Raw genomic sequence first — 18052 nt, forward strand, 5'->3', positions numbered from 1 at the left:
CTTTCAAAGATCTATGAACATAGACCCCAAGATCCCTCTGCTCCTCCACCTTACTAAAAACCCTACCATTAACCCTGAATTCCGCATTCTTATTTGTCCTTCCAAAATGGACAACCTCACACTTGACAGGATTGAACTCCATCTGCCACTCCTCAGCCCAGCTCTGCATCATTTCTAAGTCCCTTTGCAACCGACAACAGCCCTCCTCACTATCCATGACTCCACCAATCTTCGTATTGTCTGCAAATTTACTGACCCACCCTTCGACTCCCTCTTCCAAGTCATTAATAAAAATTACAAACAGCAGAGGACCCAGAACTGATTCCTGCGGAACTCCACTCGTAACTGGGCTCCAGGCTGAATATTTACCATCTATCACCACTCTCTGACTTCGACCGGTTAGCCAGTTTTCTATCCAACTGGCCAAACTTCTCACTATCCCATGCCTCCTGACTTTCCGCATAAGCCTACCATGGGGAACCTTATCAAATGCCTTACTAAAATCCATGTACACTACGTCCACTGCTCTACCCTCATCCACATGCTTGGTCACCTCCTCAAAGAATTCAATAAGACTTGTAAGGCAAGACCTACCCTTCACAAATCTGTGCTGGCTGTCCCTAACCAAGCAGTGTCTTTCCAGATACTCATAAATCCTATTCTTCAGTACCCTTTCCATTACTTTGCCTACCACCAAAGTAAGACCATCTGGCCTGTAATTCCCGGGGTTATCCCTATTCCCTTTTTTGAACAGGAGCACAACATTCGCCACTCTCCAGTCCCCTGGCACCACCCTTATTGATAGTGAAGATGAAAGGATCATTGCCAGCGGCTCTGCAATTTCCTCTCTTGCTTCCCACATAATCCTAGGATATATCCCGTCAGGCCCGGGGGACTTGTCTACACTCAAGTTTTTCAATATGCCCAATACATCTTCCTTCCTAACAAGTATCTCCTCCAGCTTACCAGTCCGTTTCATATCTCTTCTTCAACATTACGGTCCCTCTCATTTGCAAATACTGAAGAAAAGTACTCGTTCAACACCTCTCCTATCTCTTCTGACTCAATGCAAAGTCTCCCACTACTGTCATTGATCAGACCTACCCTCGTTCTCATTCTCATGTTTCTCACATAAACATAAAAGGCCTTGGGGTTATCCTTGATCCTACCCGCCAAAGATTTTTCATGCCTTCTCTTAGCTCTCCTAATCCCTTTCTTCAGCTCCCTCCTGGCTATCCTGTATTCCTCCAACGCTCTGTCTGAACCTTGTTTCCTCAACCTTATGTGAGCTTCCTTCTTCCTACTTACAAGACATTCAATCTCCCTCGTCAACCAAGGTTCCCTCACACGACCATCTCTTTCCTGCCTGGCACATACATACATATCAAGGACACGTCGTATGTGTTCCTTGAGAAAGTTCCACATTTCAATGACATCCTTCCCTGACAGCCTATGCTCCCAATTTATGCTCCTCAGATCCTGTCTTGCAGCATCGTATTTACCCTTTCCTCAAATGTAAAACCTCCCCTGTTCCACGCACCTATCTCTCTCCATAACCAAGGTGAGAGTCACAGAATTGTGGTCACCATCACCAAAATGCTCACCCACTAACAAGCCCATCACTTGTCCTGGTGCGTTACCAAGTACCAAATCCAATATGGCCTCCCCTCTGGTCAGACAATCTACATACTGAGTTAGAAAAGCTTCCTGGACACACTGCACAAACACCGCCCCGTCCAATCTACTTGATCTAAAGAGCTTCCAATCAATATTTGGGAAGTTGAAATCGCCCATGACTACTACCCTGTGGCTTCTGCACCTTTCCAAAATCTGTTTCCCAATCTGTTTCTCCACATCTCTGCTGCTATGGGGGGGCCTATAGTAAACACCCAACAAGGTGACTGCTCCTTTCCTATTTCTGACTTCAGCCCATACTACCTTTAAAGGCAGATCCCCCTCGAACTGCCTTTCTGCAGCCGTTATACCATTTCTAATTAGCAACGCCATTCCCCCTCCTTTTTTACTACCCCCTCTAATCTTACTGAAACATCTGTAACCAGGAACCTCGCCAACAACGATTCCTGTCCCTCTTCTATCCACATTCTAGTCACATTCCAAAGTTGGCCTGTTGCTGCCATCTTTTCCCAGAGGCCTGTGATGAATTAAGTTAAACATCACACAACACCAGGTTAAAGTCAATAGATAATAGACAATAGATGCATAGTAGGCCATTCTGCCCTTCGAGCCAGCACCATCATTCATTATGATCATGGCTGATCATCCTCAATCAGTATCCTGTTGCTGCTGTATTCCCATAACCCTTGATTCCACTATCCTTAAGAGCTCTATCCAACTCTTTCTTGAAAGTATCCAGAGACTTGGCCTCCACAGCCTTCTGGGGCAGAGCATTCCATACACCCACCACTCTCTGGGTGAAGAAGTTTCTCCTCAACTCTGTTCTAAATGGCCTACCCCTTATTTTTAAGCTGTGTCCTCTGGTTTGGGACTCACCCATCAGCAGAAACATGCTTCCTGCCTCCAGAGTGTCCAATCCTTTAATAATCTTATACGTCTCAATCAGATCCCCTCTCAGTCTTCTAAACTCAAGCGTATACAAGCCCTGTCACTCCAATCTTTCAACGTAAGATAGTCCCGCCATTCCGGGAATTGTCCTCATGAACCTACGCTGCCCTCCCTCAATAGCCAGAATGTCTTTCCTCAAATGTGGAGACCAAAGCTGCGCACAATATTCCAGGTGCGGTCTCACCAGGGCCCTGTACAGCTGCAAAAGATTACAGTGTCATGCAACTGAAACAATATATTGAACAAACCTAGATTGCTGTTGAATCTTTCTGTCACCTTCTGCTATAAATTCGGTGTGCTATGATCCTGCGCCACAGCCACCTGGTGAAGGAGCAGCGCTCCAAAATCTAGTGCTTCCAGATAAACCTGTTGGACTATGTCCTGATGTTGTGTGATTTTTAGCTTTGTCCACCCCGGTCCAACACCAGTTCCTCCGCATCATGTTTTACATTAGCCAATGGAATCAGTCCTGGAACTTCGGATTGGGGATGGGGTGTGTGGTGTAAAAGCAGACAGTTGTTCCAGTGTTGTTTCATTTTCCCACTGTCCCAGGGAGTGTGGCCTTTTTAAAAATTAAATCACAGTTCTGTTTGTGACCCAGGCCTAACTGTTCACAGAAGAAGCACAGAATTTCCTTGCAAGGCAATTCCTATATCTTATGGTCTTTTGGCAAAGAAACTGTCACTTGCTTCAGTGAAGTGGTTAGATTGTCCACCATGAAGTGGATAGAAGATGCGAAAAGAGCATGGTTGAGAGGAGGTATTATTGGGATGTCCTAGGTCATGACAGATAGGGCCACATGACTTGGGAGCAGGTGAAGGGTCCATCATTGGACACCATCTAGGTCCAGTTGCATTAATGGCAGGCGACCATAGTGCTGCTTGTTCATTAGAGAGAGAAATGACAGGGTGGTGGTATATCCTGAGGGTCTCCACACCTCAGGCAAGGAGCGAGGTGGGACCTTCATGATTACCTCAGCCTCGGTTTACAGTCATAACTCCACTTTGATGTCTGCATCCCCCTCTGCCCCACCACAAACCCTGACTTGTTTGACTAGCAAAAGCCCTTTCTCAGCTATGCTGTTTATGCAGCGTCTTCCAATTTCACAACCTCTCCCATCTGGAAGGACAAGGACAGCAGATACATGGGACAGCCCCACCAGTCAGCTCCCCTCTTAGACATACACCATCTGACTTTGAGCAGTATCATTGTTCCTTCACTGGGCCAAAATCCTGGAACTCCCTCCCTTAACAGCATTGTGGGTGTCCCTATGCCACATGGGCTGTAGTGATTCAAGAAGGCAGCTCAAGGGGCACCTAGGGACTGTCAGTGACACTCACAGTTCATCAGCAAGAAGAATGAACTAATCTAATGATATGTCGATGCAGAGTTGATGGGAAGAAACGGTCCCATTGGAAGAAGCTGTGAGAATCAAAGGACACTGATTTAAAGAGATTAGCAAAAGAATCAAAGGTGATATGACTGAAAGAAAAAGGATTTTTTTTCTCTATGAGAAGTTTAGGGCCTGGAATGTGCTAACTGAATGTGTGGTGGAGATGCATCCAACTGTGACTTTCTAAACGAGATGGTGTAATTATCTGAAGAGAGGAGAAAATTCAAGCTTATGGAGAAAGCAAAGGAACATAGAAAATAGGCACAGGAGGAGGCCATTCGGCCCTTCAGGCCCGCTCCATCATTCAATATGATCATGACTGAAAACCCGACTCAGTACCTGTGTTCAAATCTTTGATCCCTTTAGCCCCAAGAACTCCCTTCTCAAAAAAAAAGGAGGGTGGGGGGGTATATTTCTCACTGCCTAGTATTGCAGAGCACAGGCATGGGAAGAATGGACCAAATGGCCTCCTTCTATCACTTAACCGTTCCCTGTTCCCGGTGAGAGAGCAACGCACCACAGTGACTGGAGTGGACTGCCATCAGCTTGTAATTTTGCTGCTATGAACTTTGACACACTTCCTCCAAATGACCCAACGTACCCGTGCAATGTTAAAAGTCAATCCATGACTTTGCTTGGTTCTTTTAATCTCTCCTATCAGAAATGTTACACTTGAATCTGTCTCTATGCCTCAGGAGAGAACTCCATGAGACCTTGGTAAGTTGATGTCCTACCTTGGTGTATAAACCGTACTAACACCGCCATTTCTACTCTGGCAGGTCCGTAAAGAATACAGCAAGTGTTTCCGTCATTCACAGTGCTGCAGCGGGTTAACTGGTGACAGCTCCCATAGCTCCGCCAAGGCCTCGACGAGTAGGACCAGCGCTCGGTACTCCTCTGGCAGCCAGGTACCTCGAGGCACAATTACGGTGCGGAGGAGGAATTCTCCTCTCGGCAGAGGAGGATCGGGGGAAATTTAACAGAGGTGTACAAAATCACGAGGATTGGTTCCTTCCCCCTTTCATGGGAATGTGGGCTTCACCAGCCTTTGGCACTTGTCCATTTCTGGACAAGCCATTTCAGAAGGGAATTAAGAGTCGCATTGCTGAGTTTCCATGTGTAGGCCAGGCCAGTTAAAGATGGCAGATTTCCAAATCCTTAGAATTAGGTTTGTTGTCATGTGTGCTCAAGTACATGGGAAGGGAGGCTGATAGCCTAGTGGCATTATTACCAGGCTATTAACCCAGAGACTCCTAGGATGTGGGTTAGAATCCCACCACAGCAGATGGTAGTGTTTGAATTCAATAAAAATTTGGAATTCGGAGTCTACTGATCACCATGAATCCATTGCTGCTTATTGGGAAAAACCCATCTGGTTCATTCATGTCCTTGAGGGAAGGAAATGGCCATCCTTACCTGGCCTGGCCTACATGTGACTCCAGACCCACAACAATGTGGTTGAAACTTAACTACCCTCTGGTCAATTAGGGATGGGCAATGAATGCTGCCTAGCCAGTAGTGCCCTCATTTTCTAAATGAATAATAAAAATAAAGTACAGGAGTACAGTGAGAAGTTTACAATGTCGGCCAATGTGGTGTCACCTCAGGGACAAAGTCCTCAGGTACAAATCCTGGATACAAAATAGAGCTATAAAGAAAAGTAAGCTACATTACCTTATAATTATTTATAGTGTAAGTTAGAAGTTAGGGGCGGCATGGTGGCTCACAGCACCAGGGACCCAGGTTCGATTCCTGTCTCAGGCGACTGTTTGGAGTTTGCACATTCTCCCAGTGTCTGTGTGTTTCCTCCGGGTGTTCCGGTTTCCTCCCACAGTCCAAAGATGTGCAGGTCAGGTGAGTTGGCCATGCTAAATTGCCCGTCGTGTTAGGCGCATTAGTCAGATGGAAATGGTTCTGGGTGGGTTCCTCTTCGGAGGGTCAGTGTGGACTGGTTGGGCCAAAAGACCTGTTTCGCACTGGAGGGAATCTAGTCTAATCTAAAAAGTTTTAAAAAGTTAAAAAGAGAAATGTTACTGTTTATCTACAAAGAGCACTGGAGTAGATCAGTGCAGGGAGCTTCCACATGTGGTGTGACCAATCTCACAAACCACTGAGCATCTGGGCCAGTCCCCAGACCAACAACCACCGCTGCTCCACTCTGGGCACACTGGCTCGCTGAACCAAATGGTCCTGATGGCCATTGCTTTATGGTTACCACCCAAGGTTGCTGGACTGAAATCTGATTTCCTCGTTTGCCTTGGTGGGATTCCAACCCAAGTCACTGTATTCCCAGTCCAATGATAGTGACTCTGTAGCACCACTTTCCATCGGGTAGTACCCTCCGAATAGTGAGAGAGCCCGTGACTGGAGGGTGCAGGTTTATGAGGAACTATCAGGGTGAGGGAAACCAAATAGGAATTCCCTGCCTGAAAGTGTGGGGTGGCTGTTTCAAGAGTAACGTTTGACCCAGTTGCCCGGGGTGATTAAGGCATGGGCAGCAAATGTTAGGAGGGCTCAAACTACGTGAATAAGCAAACAGATCATAATGTGGATATACCCTCAAAAGGGTAAACTTTTGCAGGGCTGGGGTGGTGGGGGGGTGGTCAGGTCTAGTAGCAGAGGAATCATGAAACATGTTGGTTCGTACTTCCAGAGGGCTGACAGAGACACAATAGGCCGAAAGGCCTTCTGTCACCTGCAGTTCCATTTGGCGGGAGGCACTGCACCAATTAAATAACCTCCTCTTGATTTTGTCACACCTACATCAGCAGAAATACTGGGACAAGATAGTTATGATGTAAATGCATGCTGGAACAAATTCAAGGGGCTGAATAGCCTTCACTTAAGCCCTCATCATATTACACTTGGTTGCGAATACAAAAGCTTGATGATCCTTCAGTGTCCCCACCCTTGATGTCCCATTGCATGTGTAACTGTTGATTGACTTGCCTGACTCTGCTAAAGTTTCCATGCAGCTTGTTTTGTGAATAGCTTATTCTGAAATACCTTGCTGATTTTGTAAGGTAACACATTCCCAGGGTTCATTCAGAAGAGGATTGATCTGATGCGCTGTTGTTTTCTGATGGATTTCAGTGAGTTCCTCCACCTACACACCACCACCAACGCTCCTTACTGCCCCCCCCATGGCTCAACAGTCTGTTACAGATGGAAGCTGAGTCAGAGCTGAGGGGGTCCTGGGTTCAATCACTGCCAACACTCGTTTCCATGTCGACCCTGACTTAAGGTGGCTTCTGTCAGTCTTGATGAGGCAGAGAACCAGCCACATACACTCTCTCAGTCTCTCTCTCTCTCTCTCTCTCTCTCTTTCTCTCTCAATCTCTCTCAGTCTCTCTCTCTCTCTCTCACTCTCTCTCTGATGCGGGCTGGGCTGCATGGTGTGGGGAGACTGAAGATAGGGCAGATTTGTGTCCCTCGTCATGCCTCTTATGGTCGATCAGCCCCAATAGCTGCATATTTGTCCTTTTTCGCGAGGAGTGTGGCAGGGGTGGGAGTGGCAACTTGTCCAAGGAAATGGAAGGCAGGCAAATGTTGGTGGACTGCAACTCCAGCTGAAGGTGATCAGCTATCCTTTGGGGTTGGAAATTGGGCAGAAGAGATTTGGGGATAAATGGAAGATATAACAATAAGGAATGATGCAAGTGTGTTGAGTGAAGCGTCTATCAAAAAAAGTATTCTGCCTTCTTTACTGACTTCCTGATTTTACAACACGAAAGTAGACCCCGTCCTATTGAGATTTCCCTGGAAATGTCCCTGTCTGGTGTTTTGGGGTTTACTGGATTCTGAACCTGTGAGGATTGGTTTTGGCATGTAGAGCTAGTCGAGGAGTGATCAACATTGGAGCGCCTGACTGCTGGCTTTGTGGAGGCTGGTTGTCCAGCAGAGGAGAGCTGTGAGTTTCACCATTTATATTCTCAAACCCTCCGTCCCCCTCTACCCCTCTCCCCGAACCCCCGATGTCGGTTTGACCACCCGTTGGTTCTGAGAAGTACTTGCTGAAATGGCATTCAGAGACGGATGGCTAGATTAATCCCAGAGATGAAAGGTTTGTCTTTGGAGAAGAGAATGAGAAGGTTAGGTCTTTAATCACCAGAGTTTAGAAGAATTAGAGGAGATCCAGTGGGGGTCTATAAGATGCGAAAGGGGATTGACAATGTAGAGATGGAGCAGATGTTCCCTCATGTGGGGCAATCTGGAATGAAAGGGCAATAGATTTAGGAGAAAGGGCAGCTTATTTAAAACAAGAATGTGAGGAAACGCCATCTCTGAAAGGGTCCTGTGAATCTGTGGAATTCACTCCCCCAGACTGTGGAGGAAACTGAGACATTGAGTCAACTTGAGGAGGAGATAGAGAGATCTTTTAAGTAGAAATGGGTCAGAGGGTCTTGGGAACAGGCAGAAAAGTGGAGTTGAGGCCAAGGTGAGATCAGAGTTGAGAGAGGTGCTGGAAAAGCACAACAGGTCAAGCAGCATCCGAGGAGCAGGAGAGTCAATGTTTTGGGCATAAGCCGTTCATCAGAAATTCCCATCATCAGGAACTTCCTGAATTCTTTGGAATTCCTGATGAAGAGCTTATGCCCGAGATGTTGACTCTTCTGCACCTCGGATGCTGCCTGACTTGCTGTGCTTTTCCAGCATCTGATCTCCAGCATCTACAGCCCTCTCTTTCTCCACGGTGAGATCAACCAATATTGTATTGGATCGTGGAACAGGCTCAAAGGGGCTGAATGGCCTCATGTTCATATGGAATTCGGAACCCAGATTGGGACAGGATATAAGGAAGCAGGCTGAAGGCTCAGTTTGATGCTGGGATGCTGAACAGAATGCCATTTTCGAAGACTATGTCCTGTGACCAGCTCTGAATCAAAAGAAAAGCCAAAATTGACATGGCGACAGCCGATCTGGTAACATTTAATCTCTTTCTGAGTTCTGTTTTGTTAGAACCCTGGAAATGCTGTAATGCAGTTAGTGTCACCCTCTAGCCTGTGAGATGGAGGGATTTGGGTTCAAGTATTTCCCAAGGCCCATGGAGAAACCTCTAGGCTGTCGCTCCAGTGGGGGAGTCAGCCTGAATGCTGTAATCTTGATGTGACTTGAACAGACAGGTCCTAGCTGCCCTCAATGGTATTGAATGTGTGGAATTATTTTGAAACAGAAACACAAGTTGCTGGAAAAGCTCAGCAAGTCTGGCAGTCTCTGTGCAGAGAAATCACAGTTACCATTTTGGGACCGGTGGCCCATCCTCAGAACTGATGGTAGCTAAGAAAGTGTTGGTTTATATGCAGACATTAGGGTGGTGGTGGGCGGGTGGTGGATGGGGGGAGAGTGGAAGGAGTAAACGATAGGTGGGCATAAAGCCCAAAGAGAGAGAAGAACAGTGGACAGACAAAGGAGTGGATAACGATCTGGTTGGGAAGGTGGATGGCTGTTGGTGGGAACTGTTGGTGGCGAATAATAGGTAGTGTGTAATGGCAGGCTCTGTGATAACAAGGCCTGGTGTGTATGGTGGGGTGCGGGGACATGGGAGAGTTCAGGCCCTAACATTTCTGAACTCGATATTGAGTCCAGAGGGATGCAGGGTCCCCAAGTGGAAAATTAGGTGTTTTGAAGGTCAGTTGAAGAGGAAGTAGGAAACAATTTTTCTAATTTTAAGGGTCCTGCCTGAAATTTATCCCTCAACCAACATCACTGAAACAAATGATCTCCGCAGTACGGTGGCTCAGTGGTTAGCACTGCTGCCTCATGGCGCTAGGTACCCGGGTTAGATTTCAGCCTCAGGCGACTGTCTGTGTGGGGTTTGCATATTCTCCCCCGTGTCTGTGTGGGTTTCCTCCGGGTGCTCCGGTTTCCTCCCACAGTCCAAAGATGTGCAGGTTAGGTGTACTGGCCATGCTAAATTGCCCGTAGTGTTCAGGGATGTATAGGTTAGGTGCATTTGTCAGGAGCAAATAGAGGGTAATAGAGTAGGGGAATGGATCTGGGTGGGTTACTCTTCAGAGGGCTGGTGTAGACCTGTTGGGCCGAACGGCCTGTTTCCACACTGCAGGGATTCTCTGACTTTGTGATCAGTGCAGCTGGCTTCTACAGATACTGGCAGCTACAACAGTTCAGTGACTACACTTTAGAATTCTTCTGCATCAGTTCAGAATGCCCCGGGTGTGTGTGTGTGTGTGTGTGTGTGTGTGTGTGTGTGTGTGTGTGTGTGTGTGTGTGTGTGTGTGTGTGTGTGTAAGTACTGCGGGGCCTGTAGATGTGAAGTAAAAGCAGAAAGTGCTGGAGACAGTTCAGCGTCTGTGGAGAGAGAAACAGAGTTCACTTTGGGAGTTCATCAGAACCGAAGGGGGCTGGAAAAGTATGGGTTTGTACTGGAGATGGGAGGTAGAGCAAGTGGAACAGATGGGAAATGTCCCAGAGCAAGAGGCAAATTCAGGCAGTAGAGAACTGATAAAGAAAGGAGTAGTTTTAATGGTAGATACAGAGCTGAAAATGTGTTGCTGGAAAAGCGCAGCAGGTCAGGCAGCATCGGAGGAGTAGGAGAATCGACGTTTCGGGCATGAGCCCTTCTTCAGGAATCCTGAAGAAGGGCTCATGCCCGAAACGTCGATTCTCCTGCTCCTCGGATGCTGCCTGACCCGCTGTGCTTTTCCAGCAACACACTCTTCGACTCTGATCTCCAGCATCTGCAGCCCTCACTTTCTCCTCCTTAATGGTAGATACAACCAACACCTCCCATTAGCACTCCCTTTGTCCCTTGCTATGGAATATCTGTCCTGTTTGTTCCCCATGCTTCTCCACTCTCCTTATTTACAGCATAAAAACCATAGTTTTATCGACCCCTTTCAGTTCCAAAGAACAGTCATGCCAGACTCAAAATGTTAACTTCTGTCCGTCTCTACAGATGCTGTCAGACCCACTGAGATTCTCCAGCGCTTTCTGTGTTCCCATCCTCGGACATCATTTTGTAACCTTCATGCAGAATCAATCATTTATTTTACTTGTTAAAAGGGAATTGCATTTCATGCCTGCTGCCTCTGTAACTTAACACTTATTATTCATTCATTTATTCAGAAATGAGTTGCCTAACCACAAACAATTCTTAGTGAGGTGGTTCAGTGGGAAGGATTTTTTTAAAATCGTTTGAAGTGGGCATCACTGGCTGTGGAAGTGTTTATTCCCCATCTCTAATTGCCCGGAAGGGCCATAAAGGCCGACATTACTATGGGTCTGGAGTCACATATAGGCCAGACCAGGTAAGGAAGGCAGTTTCCTTCCTGTAAGGGATATTAGAGAACCAGATGGGGTTTTTCTCCCTTGACAATCAACAATGGTTTCATAGTCATTATTAGACATTTAATGCCAGATTTGTTTTTTATTGAACTCGAATTGCACCACCTGCTGTGGTGGGTTTCGAACCCAGGTCCCCAGAGCGTTACTTGAATCTCTGGATTAATAGTGCAGAGATAATATCACTGGTGTTGTGTGCCAGCTCCCTGCCCCAGCCTGGCTAAGCCAAAATCCTAGGTGTGCTATTCCATAGCAACACTGGAGGAGGAGGAGGCTGTTCAGCCCCTCGAACCTGTTCTGCCATTCTGTTAGGTTGGGGTTTATTGTATCTAGTTTAGCTCAGTATCTAAAGCATCTCAGTCCCATGTTTTGAGATTTTCAGTTGATCCCCAGCAATATGTTTTAGGAGGAAGAGTTGCAAATTGGCTCTACCTTGGTGTGGTTAGTTCTTGCCAGGACCATTGACTGTAGTTTTAATGTGATGCTCCTATCTTCTGAACTCCTCCTTGCCAAGGGACAGTTACAAGTCACCCTATTAACTCCTGCAGGATCACCCCTTCTCCTGTCGTTTGAGGGGAAATAATCTAAGCATTGCGAGAAACAAATTCTTTAAGGCATTTGTTCACTGGTGCATTCTCAGTGGTAATCCTGTGCCCATTTTGAGTGCAATTGCCAATGAATTGGGTGCCAATCAATCCACTGAGCTGGTCTCACTCTTCAACTCATAGATTCTCACCGAGGTCAGAGTGGAATGAGATCGAAGGATACAAATGAATCAAGACTATGTCTGAACATATAAATCAGGCATGGGCGTAGATTACTCATACACCCCTCCCCTACCCTGAACCTGCAGTCCTCTTTGATGAGGTCATGATAGATCTGATTACTCCATGTTCCTGCTTACCCCCACCGCCAACCATGAGAACCTTTCATCTCCTTGCTACCCATGCTGCCTTTAAACTATTCAAGCTTTTGAGGAAGAGAGTTCCAAAGATCCATGACCCTCCTTTCCAACGTTGTCAGGAGTCTTTGGAAATGGATTGGTTCCCAGAGATTAAGCACTGAAAGCCTCGTTGCGAACCTTTGTTTTGCTGAGTGATGTCAATGACGGTAGTGGTGAAGACGTGTCTCACATGGAGTACAAATTGTTGTTCCCCCTTTGAAATTTGGCGTTCTTGCATATTTGTACTGAGGAGTCCTAAGATGAAAAACCTTCACACTGTCTCTCTTATCAGCAGTACAATTATTTGTAGATAGAGCCTGTCCTCGTAATTTTCCTTCATACCAAGGGCGGCACGGTGGCACAGTGGTTAGCACTGCTGCCTCACAGCGCCTGAGACCCGGGTTCAATTCCTGACTCAGGCAACAGACTGTGTGGAGTTTGCACGTTCTCCCCGTGTCTGCGTGGGTTTCCTCCGGGTGCTCCGGTTTCCTCCCACAGTCCAAAGATGTGCGGGTCAGGTGAATTGGCCATGCTAAATTGCCCGTAGTGTTAGGTAAGGGGTAAATGTAGGGGTATGGGTGGGTTGCGGGTCGGTGTGGACTTGTTGGGCTGAAGGGCCTGTTTCCACACTGTAAGTAATCTAATCTAATCTAAACCATTCGGGGAGTCTAACCTGTCACCCTCAGAGAAGAGTCAATCCTTCCAAATGTACGTGTGCTCATTTCTCTGGGATGGGACAGCAGACCTTAGCAATGCAAATGCAGAGTCAGTGGAGTTGCTTATAGAACATAGTAAAATACAGCACAGAACAGGCCCTTCGGCCCACGATGTTGTGTGATCGTATGCTTGGATCTTGAGTATTGCTGAGTGTAACAAATGCTTTCTCTGGACTCCAGGCTGACAGAACCTATTAAAGGCAAATTTAGATTTGCTGTAATACCCTTGGTCTACCTAGAATTGCTTTGTGATTATTGAGAATTGCGTTGTTCTTGAGTTGACAAAGGAGCCATTTTTGTTCACAGCAAGTTCTACAACTAGAATCAGAGAGGATCAACCCACTAACTCATCTTTAGGGGATAGGGTTTAGATCAGCATGGTGCTGGAAAAGAACAACAGGTCAGGCAGCATCCAAGGAATTCCTGATGAAGGGCTTTTGCCCGAAACATCGATTTTCCTGTTCCTCGGATGCTGCCTGAGCTGTTGTGCTTTTCCAGCACCACTCTCATCTAAACTCGGGTTTCCAGCATCTGCAGTCCTCACCTTTGCCTCCCATCTTTAGGGGATGCTGATTGAGGGAGAAATGTTGGCCCAGATTTGACAGAATAGTGCCATGGATTCTTTCACAAGCACCTGTGAACCATCAGAAGAGCTGAGACTGGAGCTTATCCCTGGGAATGATCCCGGTAATGAAAGGCTTAACATGTGAGGAATATTTGACGACTCTGGAACGCGACTCAATGGAGTTGAGAAGGATGAAGGGAGATCTGATTGGAACCCAGAGAATACTGATCAGTCTGGACAGAGTTGACATTAGGAAAATGTTTCCACTGGCAAGACAGACGAGGAACCGAGAGTAAAGGAGAACTCTTTAGAATGGAGATGAGGAGAAACTTCTTTCGTCAGAGAGTGGTGAATCTGTGCAGTTCATTGCCACGGAAGGCTGTGGAGGTCAGGTTATTGAGTATATTCAAAATAGAGATAGATAAGCTCCTGATTGCCAAGGGGATCAAAGTTTATGGGGAGAAAGTGGGAAAATGGGGTTGAAAGAACGATCAGCCATGATTGAGAGGCAGAGCAGACTCGATGGGCAGGTGACCTGCCCCTATGTCTCAGTCTTTCTGACAGTGTGGCACTCCCTCAGCAGCTACACTGGGCCTGCCAGGTTTGATTATGTGCTCAAGTCCCCAAATAGGATTTAAACTCATGGCGTTCTGTTTCTGAAAACATAAGTGACACCAAACGAGCAAATCTGTGACAGTAGTGTTCTTTCACCATGAGTGATAGAGCTATAAAGTGGCAGATTTCAAAAGGGATTCCATTCTGTGCTAGCGTCCAGCACACATGTCCTTATCTGGTGCAACACCATTAATGCTGGCTACTTTATCCCTACTTATTGATTTCTCTCAGCAATCTTCAACTTTATTTCACCAAACTGTGACTGAGTAGATGTTAACTGGACCTTCGCTTTGTATCTAATTTGCAGTTCCTCTTCATGAGCATGCATGAGTTTTTTTGTTTTTAATCTGTTGTTTCGTACTTCTGTTCTCTGCTCTTCCATCTTGCCGATTCCAAACTCTACATCACATTGTTTATAGTAGTTTTCATTTCCGGCTCACAATGCTGCCCTGTGCCTTTACCTGGTCCTCCATCTTAATCTCCAACCATGAACAACCTTTCAGTGCCACAGTGACTTGGCTGGTTGGCCTGGAGGCAGATAGGGAATCAGTGGAGTAGCGTTAATGTCGCTGAGCAATCCCAGTCCAACCTCTGCTGACATGAGTTTAAGTCCCCTCAGAGCAGGTGGTGAAATTTAAACTAAATTAATTAAAGCTGGTTTAATGCTGTTTGTCTTAAAAACCCATCTGGCTCACTAATGTGCTTTGGGGAAGGAAATCTGCCATCCTTGCCTGGTCTAGCCTACCTGTGACTCCAGACACGCACCAATGGGGTGAAGCGTAAGGAACAGCTGAAAGCCACTCAGCTCCTTGAGCCTGCTGCACCTTTCAAAAGGGTTGTGGCTGATTTGATGCTCTTCAGATCTGCTTTCTGACCCTCTCCCTGTTAGCCCTGATTTCCCCTATTGATTATGAATCTATTTCAGTCTTAAACGTGCACAGGGACTTGAATCCCGATGTGGTGGAATTTGAATTCAATAAAAGTCTGGAATGAAGAATCTAATGATAGCCGTGATTCAATTGTCAGGAAAAATCCATTTGGTTCTCTAATGTCTCTTAGGGAAGTAAGCTGCCATCTTTATTTGGGATTGGCAATAAATGCTGGCCCAGCCAATGGTGCCCTCATCTCATGAAAATAAAAAAGGAGTTCCAAAGACTCACAACTCTCTGAGAGAAGAAGGTCCTCTGTATTTCAGTCTTAAATTGGCGCCCCTTCATTCTGAGACTATGCCCTTTGCTCCTAGACTCGCCCATGAGGGAAAACATCCTCTCAGTATTGACCCTGTCAAGCCCCTGAGGAATCCTCTATATTTCAATGAGGTCACCTCTCATTCTTCTAAATTCCAGTGAGTAGAGTCCCAACCAGTTTAGTTTTTTACTCATAAGACAGTCCGTTCATACCAGGCAAGAAACCCAAAGAACTGCAGATGCTGGAATCCAGAAACAAAAACAGAAATTGCTGGAGAAACTCAGTAGGTCTGGCAGCATCTGTGGAGAGAAAGCAGAGTTAACATTGCAAGTCCAGTGACTCCATGCCAGGGATCAGCCTACTGAATCTTGCCTGAACTGCCTCCAATGAAATGATTTCTTTACTAAAATAAGGGGACCAAAACTGCGCACAATACTTTAGGTGTGATCTCACCAGCTCCTTGTACGGCTGCAGTTAGACTCCCTACTGTCAACTACCTTCTGAGCAATTGGGGATGGTCTGTCCATGCTGATCCAGCCTGTGATGCCACATCCAATGAGTAAATTAGGGTGGCACAATGGCTCAGTGGTTAGGGCAGCACGGTGGCTCAGTGGTTAGCACTGCTGCCTCACAGCGCCTGAGACCCGGGTTCAATTCCCACCTCAGGCGACTGCCTGTGTGGAGTTTGCACGTTCTTCCCGTGTCTGCGTGGGTTTCCTCCGGGTGCTCCAGTTTCCTCCCACAGTCCAAAGATGTGCAGGTCAGGTGAATTGGCCATGCTAAATTGCCCGTAGTGTAGGTTATTAGTCAGGGGTGAATGGATGTGGGTGCATTACTCTTTAGAGAGTTGGTGTGGACTCTTTGGGCCAAAGGGCCTGCTTCCACACTGTAGGGATTCTAATTCTAATTCAATTCTAAATCAAAAAGGTCTATATGCTGTTGCTGTTGCAGGAAAGGTTCAGATGAAAAGGCTCCATCAGCCCACTTGATGTTATCCCTTTCAAAATGTGCATTATTGTGATTGTTCTTCAGGGACATTAATGGTAACTGGAGGGTGTGCTGACAAACTTTGAAAGGTAGTTGCCAAAATCATGTATCGTCCCTCATCGACCAATGATCTTCACCATTGCAGCCATCTGCATCAGGCAGCATTACAAAGTTTGTCACTAGACTTTCAGTGCTGTTTGCCAGGCACTTCACTGTCAAATATTCTTGACATCCTTTGGAAACAAAATGCGGCTTCTGGTAGGTGGGTTATGCCTTTAACCTAACTCTGTGCCCGATCTCTGTGAGAATCAGGTGGTTGAAAAATGCAACCAGCTCAAGACACCATGGATCTCTGTTTGTGTTCATGGGTTTGTACTGATGTGCATGAGGAGAGCTCAGTGGTGGACTGTTTGCAGCAAGGCCCAGTAGAGGCACAATGGGTTAAGTGCCCTCTCTTCCATGCTGCACCATTCACATCTGTTTTTAGACTGAGAGAGGGAGTGTCCCAATCTCCAGAATCTTCGATTTCGCTCTGACACTGACTCGACCGCAGGAGCAGTAAGGGAGTATCACTGAACCACTTTGGGAACTTGGGCCTGGTGATTTTTGTTTGGGGCATTCACCTTATATTAGAGAGTGAGGTGCTGGAAAAGCACTGCAGGTCACAGCAGATTCTCCTGCTCCTTGGATGCTGCTTGACCTGCTGTGCTTTTCCAGCACCACACTCTCAGCTGTGATCTCCAGCATCTGCAGTCCTCACTTTCTCCACATTCACCTTATGGTTATTTTTGGCCTGCATTTGGGGACATGGTAGGGATCAGCAGACCCAAAGTACAGTGGGTTAACCTCGTCCTGGGGGAACCCTCTTTCTCTCAGAAATATACTTTGTTCATAAAACATATATTTTCGTAGTCACAAATGCAATTCAAATCTGTACTGTAGTATATCAAGGAAACAAAAACACTGGACTTTGACTCTGTCAACAGACTAATGACTATATTTACATGCATTTGAGGCACTAGGAGGGTCCGATAACTGGATAGACCCCCTTTTAACTTCGGCAGGAAGCCCTCAGACAGTGATCTTTCCCCACTGTGCCTTGGCAGCAGCTGCTCCAAACTTCAGTGCGTCCCTCAGCACGTAGTCCTGGACCTTGGAATGCGCCAGACTGCCAACATTCAGTCCTGGTCTGGAAAACCAGATTTCAGGCAGACCAAAGAGCTTTCACCAAGTTGATGTTCCTCCAGATGATATGTCCTTCCAGTCCCATCCCCTATCTCTATCCCCCCACCCCAACCCTCTCTCTCTTTCTCTGTGTCCCCTCTGGCCCGCTGCTTCAGTGATCCTGACTACATTGTGTTTCCTACATGACAACAGCAATTACAGTTCTCAAAGTACTTCACTGGCTATAGAACATATTGGAACATCCTGAGATTATATATAAATGAAATTCTTTTTTTCAGAAAACCTTGTCACTACATACAGGTGATTGGTTTAACCTTTCTACCTCAACTGTTTGAGCTTTCAGTAGAGTGGACAGCTAACTTAGAGATGAATATTGTTCTTATATTGTCCATGTCATATTAGATTAGATTACTTACAGTGTGGAAACTGTGAATGAATATCATGCACCCATCATTGACTCATGGTTGGGGCAATTTGTTGCTTTACTTCTGTCCCGGCCAATCCAGCTGTGACACATGGCACAGAAAGAGACACTACCATAAGACTAGACCCCCTTCTCTCTCTCTCACCAAGCA

The 18052-nt window shown here is 46.4% G+C and overlaps 1 protein-coding gene across 9 annotated transcripts in view; it reads left to right on the forward strand.

The window, feature by feature from the left end:
• The window catches only part of adgrl2a (adhesion G protein-coupled receptor L2a), an 807643-nt gene that overhangs the window by 763453 nt on the left and 26138 nt on the right, over positions 1–18052 (forward strand). For all 9 annotated transcript variants that reach the window (XM_060830637.1, XM_060830636.1, XM_060830643.1 and 6 more), the window contains one exon: positions 4756–4884. In XM_060830637.1, coding sequence (XP_060686620.1) covers positions 4756–4884 — 129 coding nt within the window. The remainder of the gene's footprint in view (positions 1–4755; positions 4885–18052) is intronic.

Source organism: Hemiscyllium ocellatum, chromosome 9 (genome assembly GCF_020745735.1).
Source record: "Hemiscyllium ocellatum isolate sHemOce1 chromosome 9, sHemOce1.pat.X.cur, whole genome shotgun sequence".
In the NCBI taxonomy this organism is placed as follows: Eukaryota; Metazoa; Chordata; class Chondrichthyes; order Orectolobiformes; family Hemiscylliidae; genus Hemiscyllium; species Hemiscyllium ocellatum.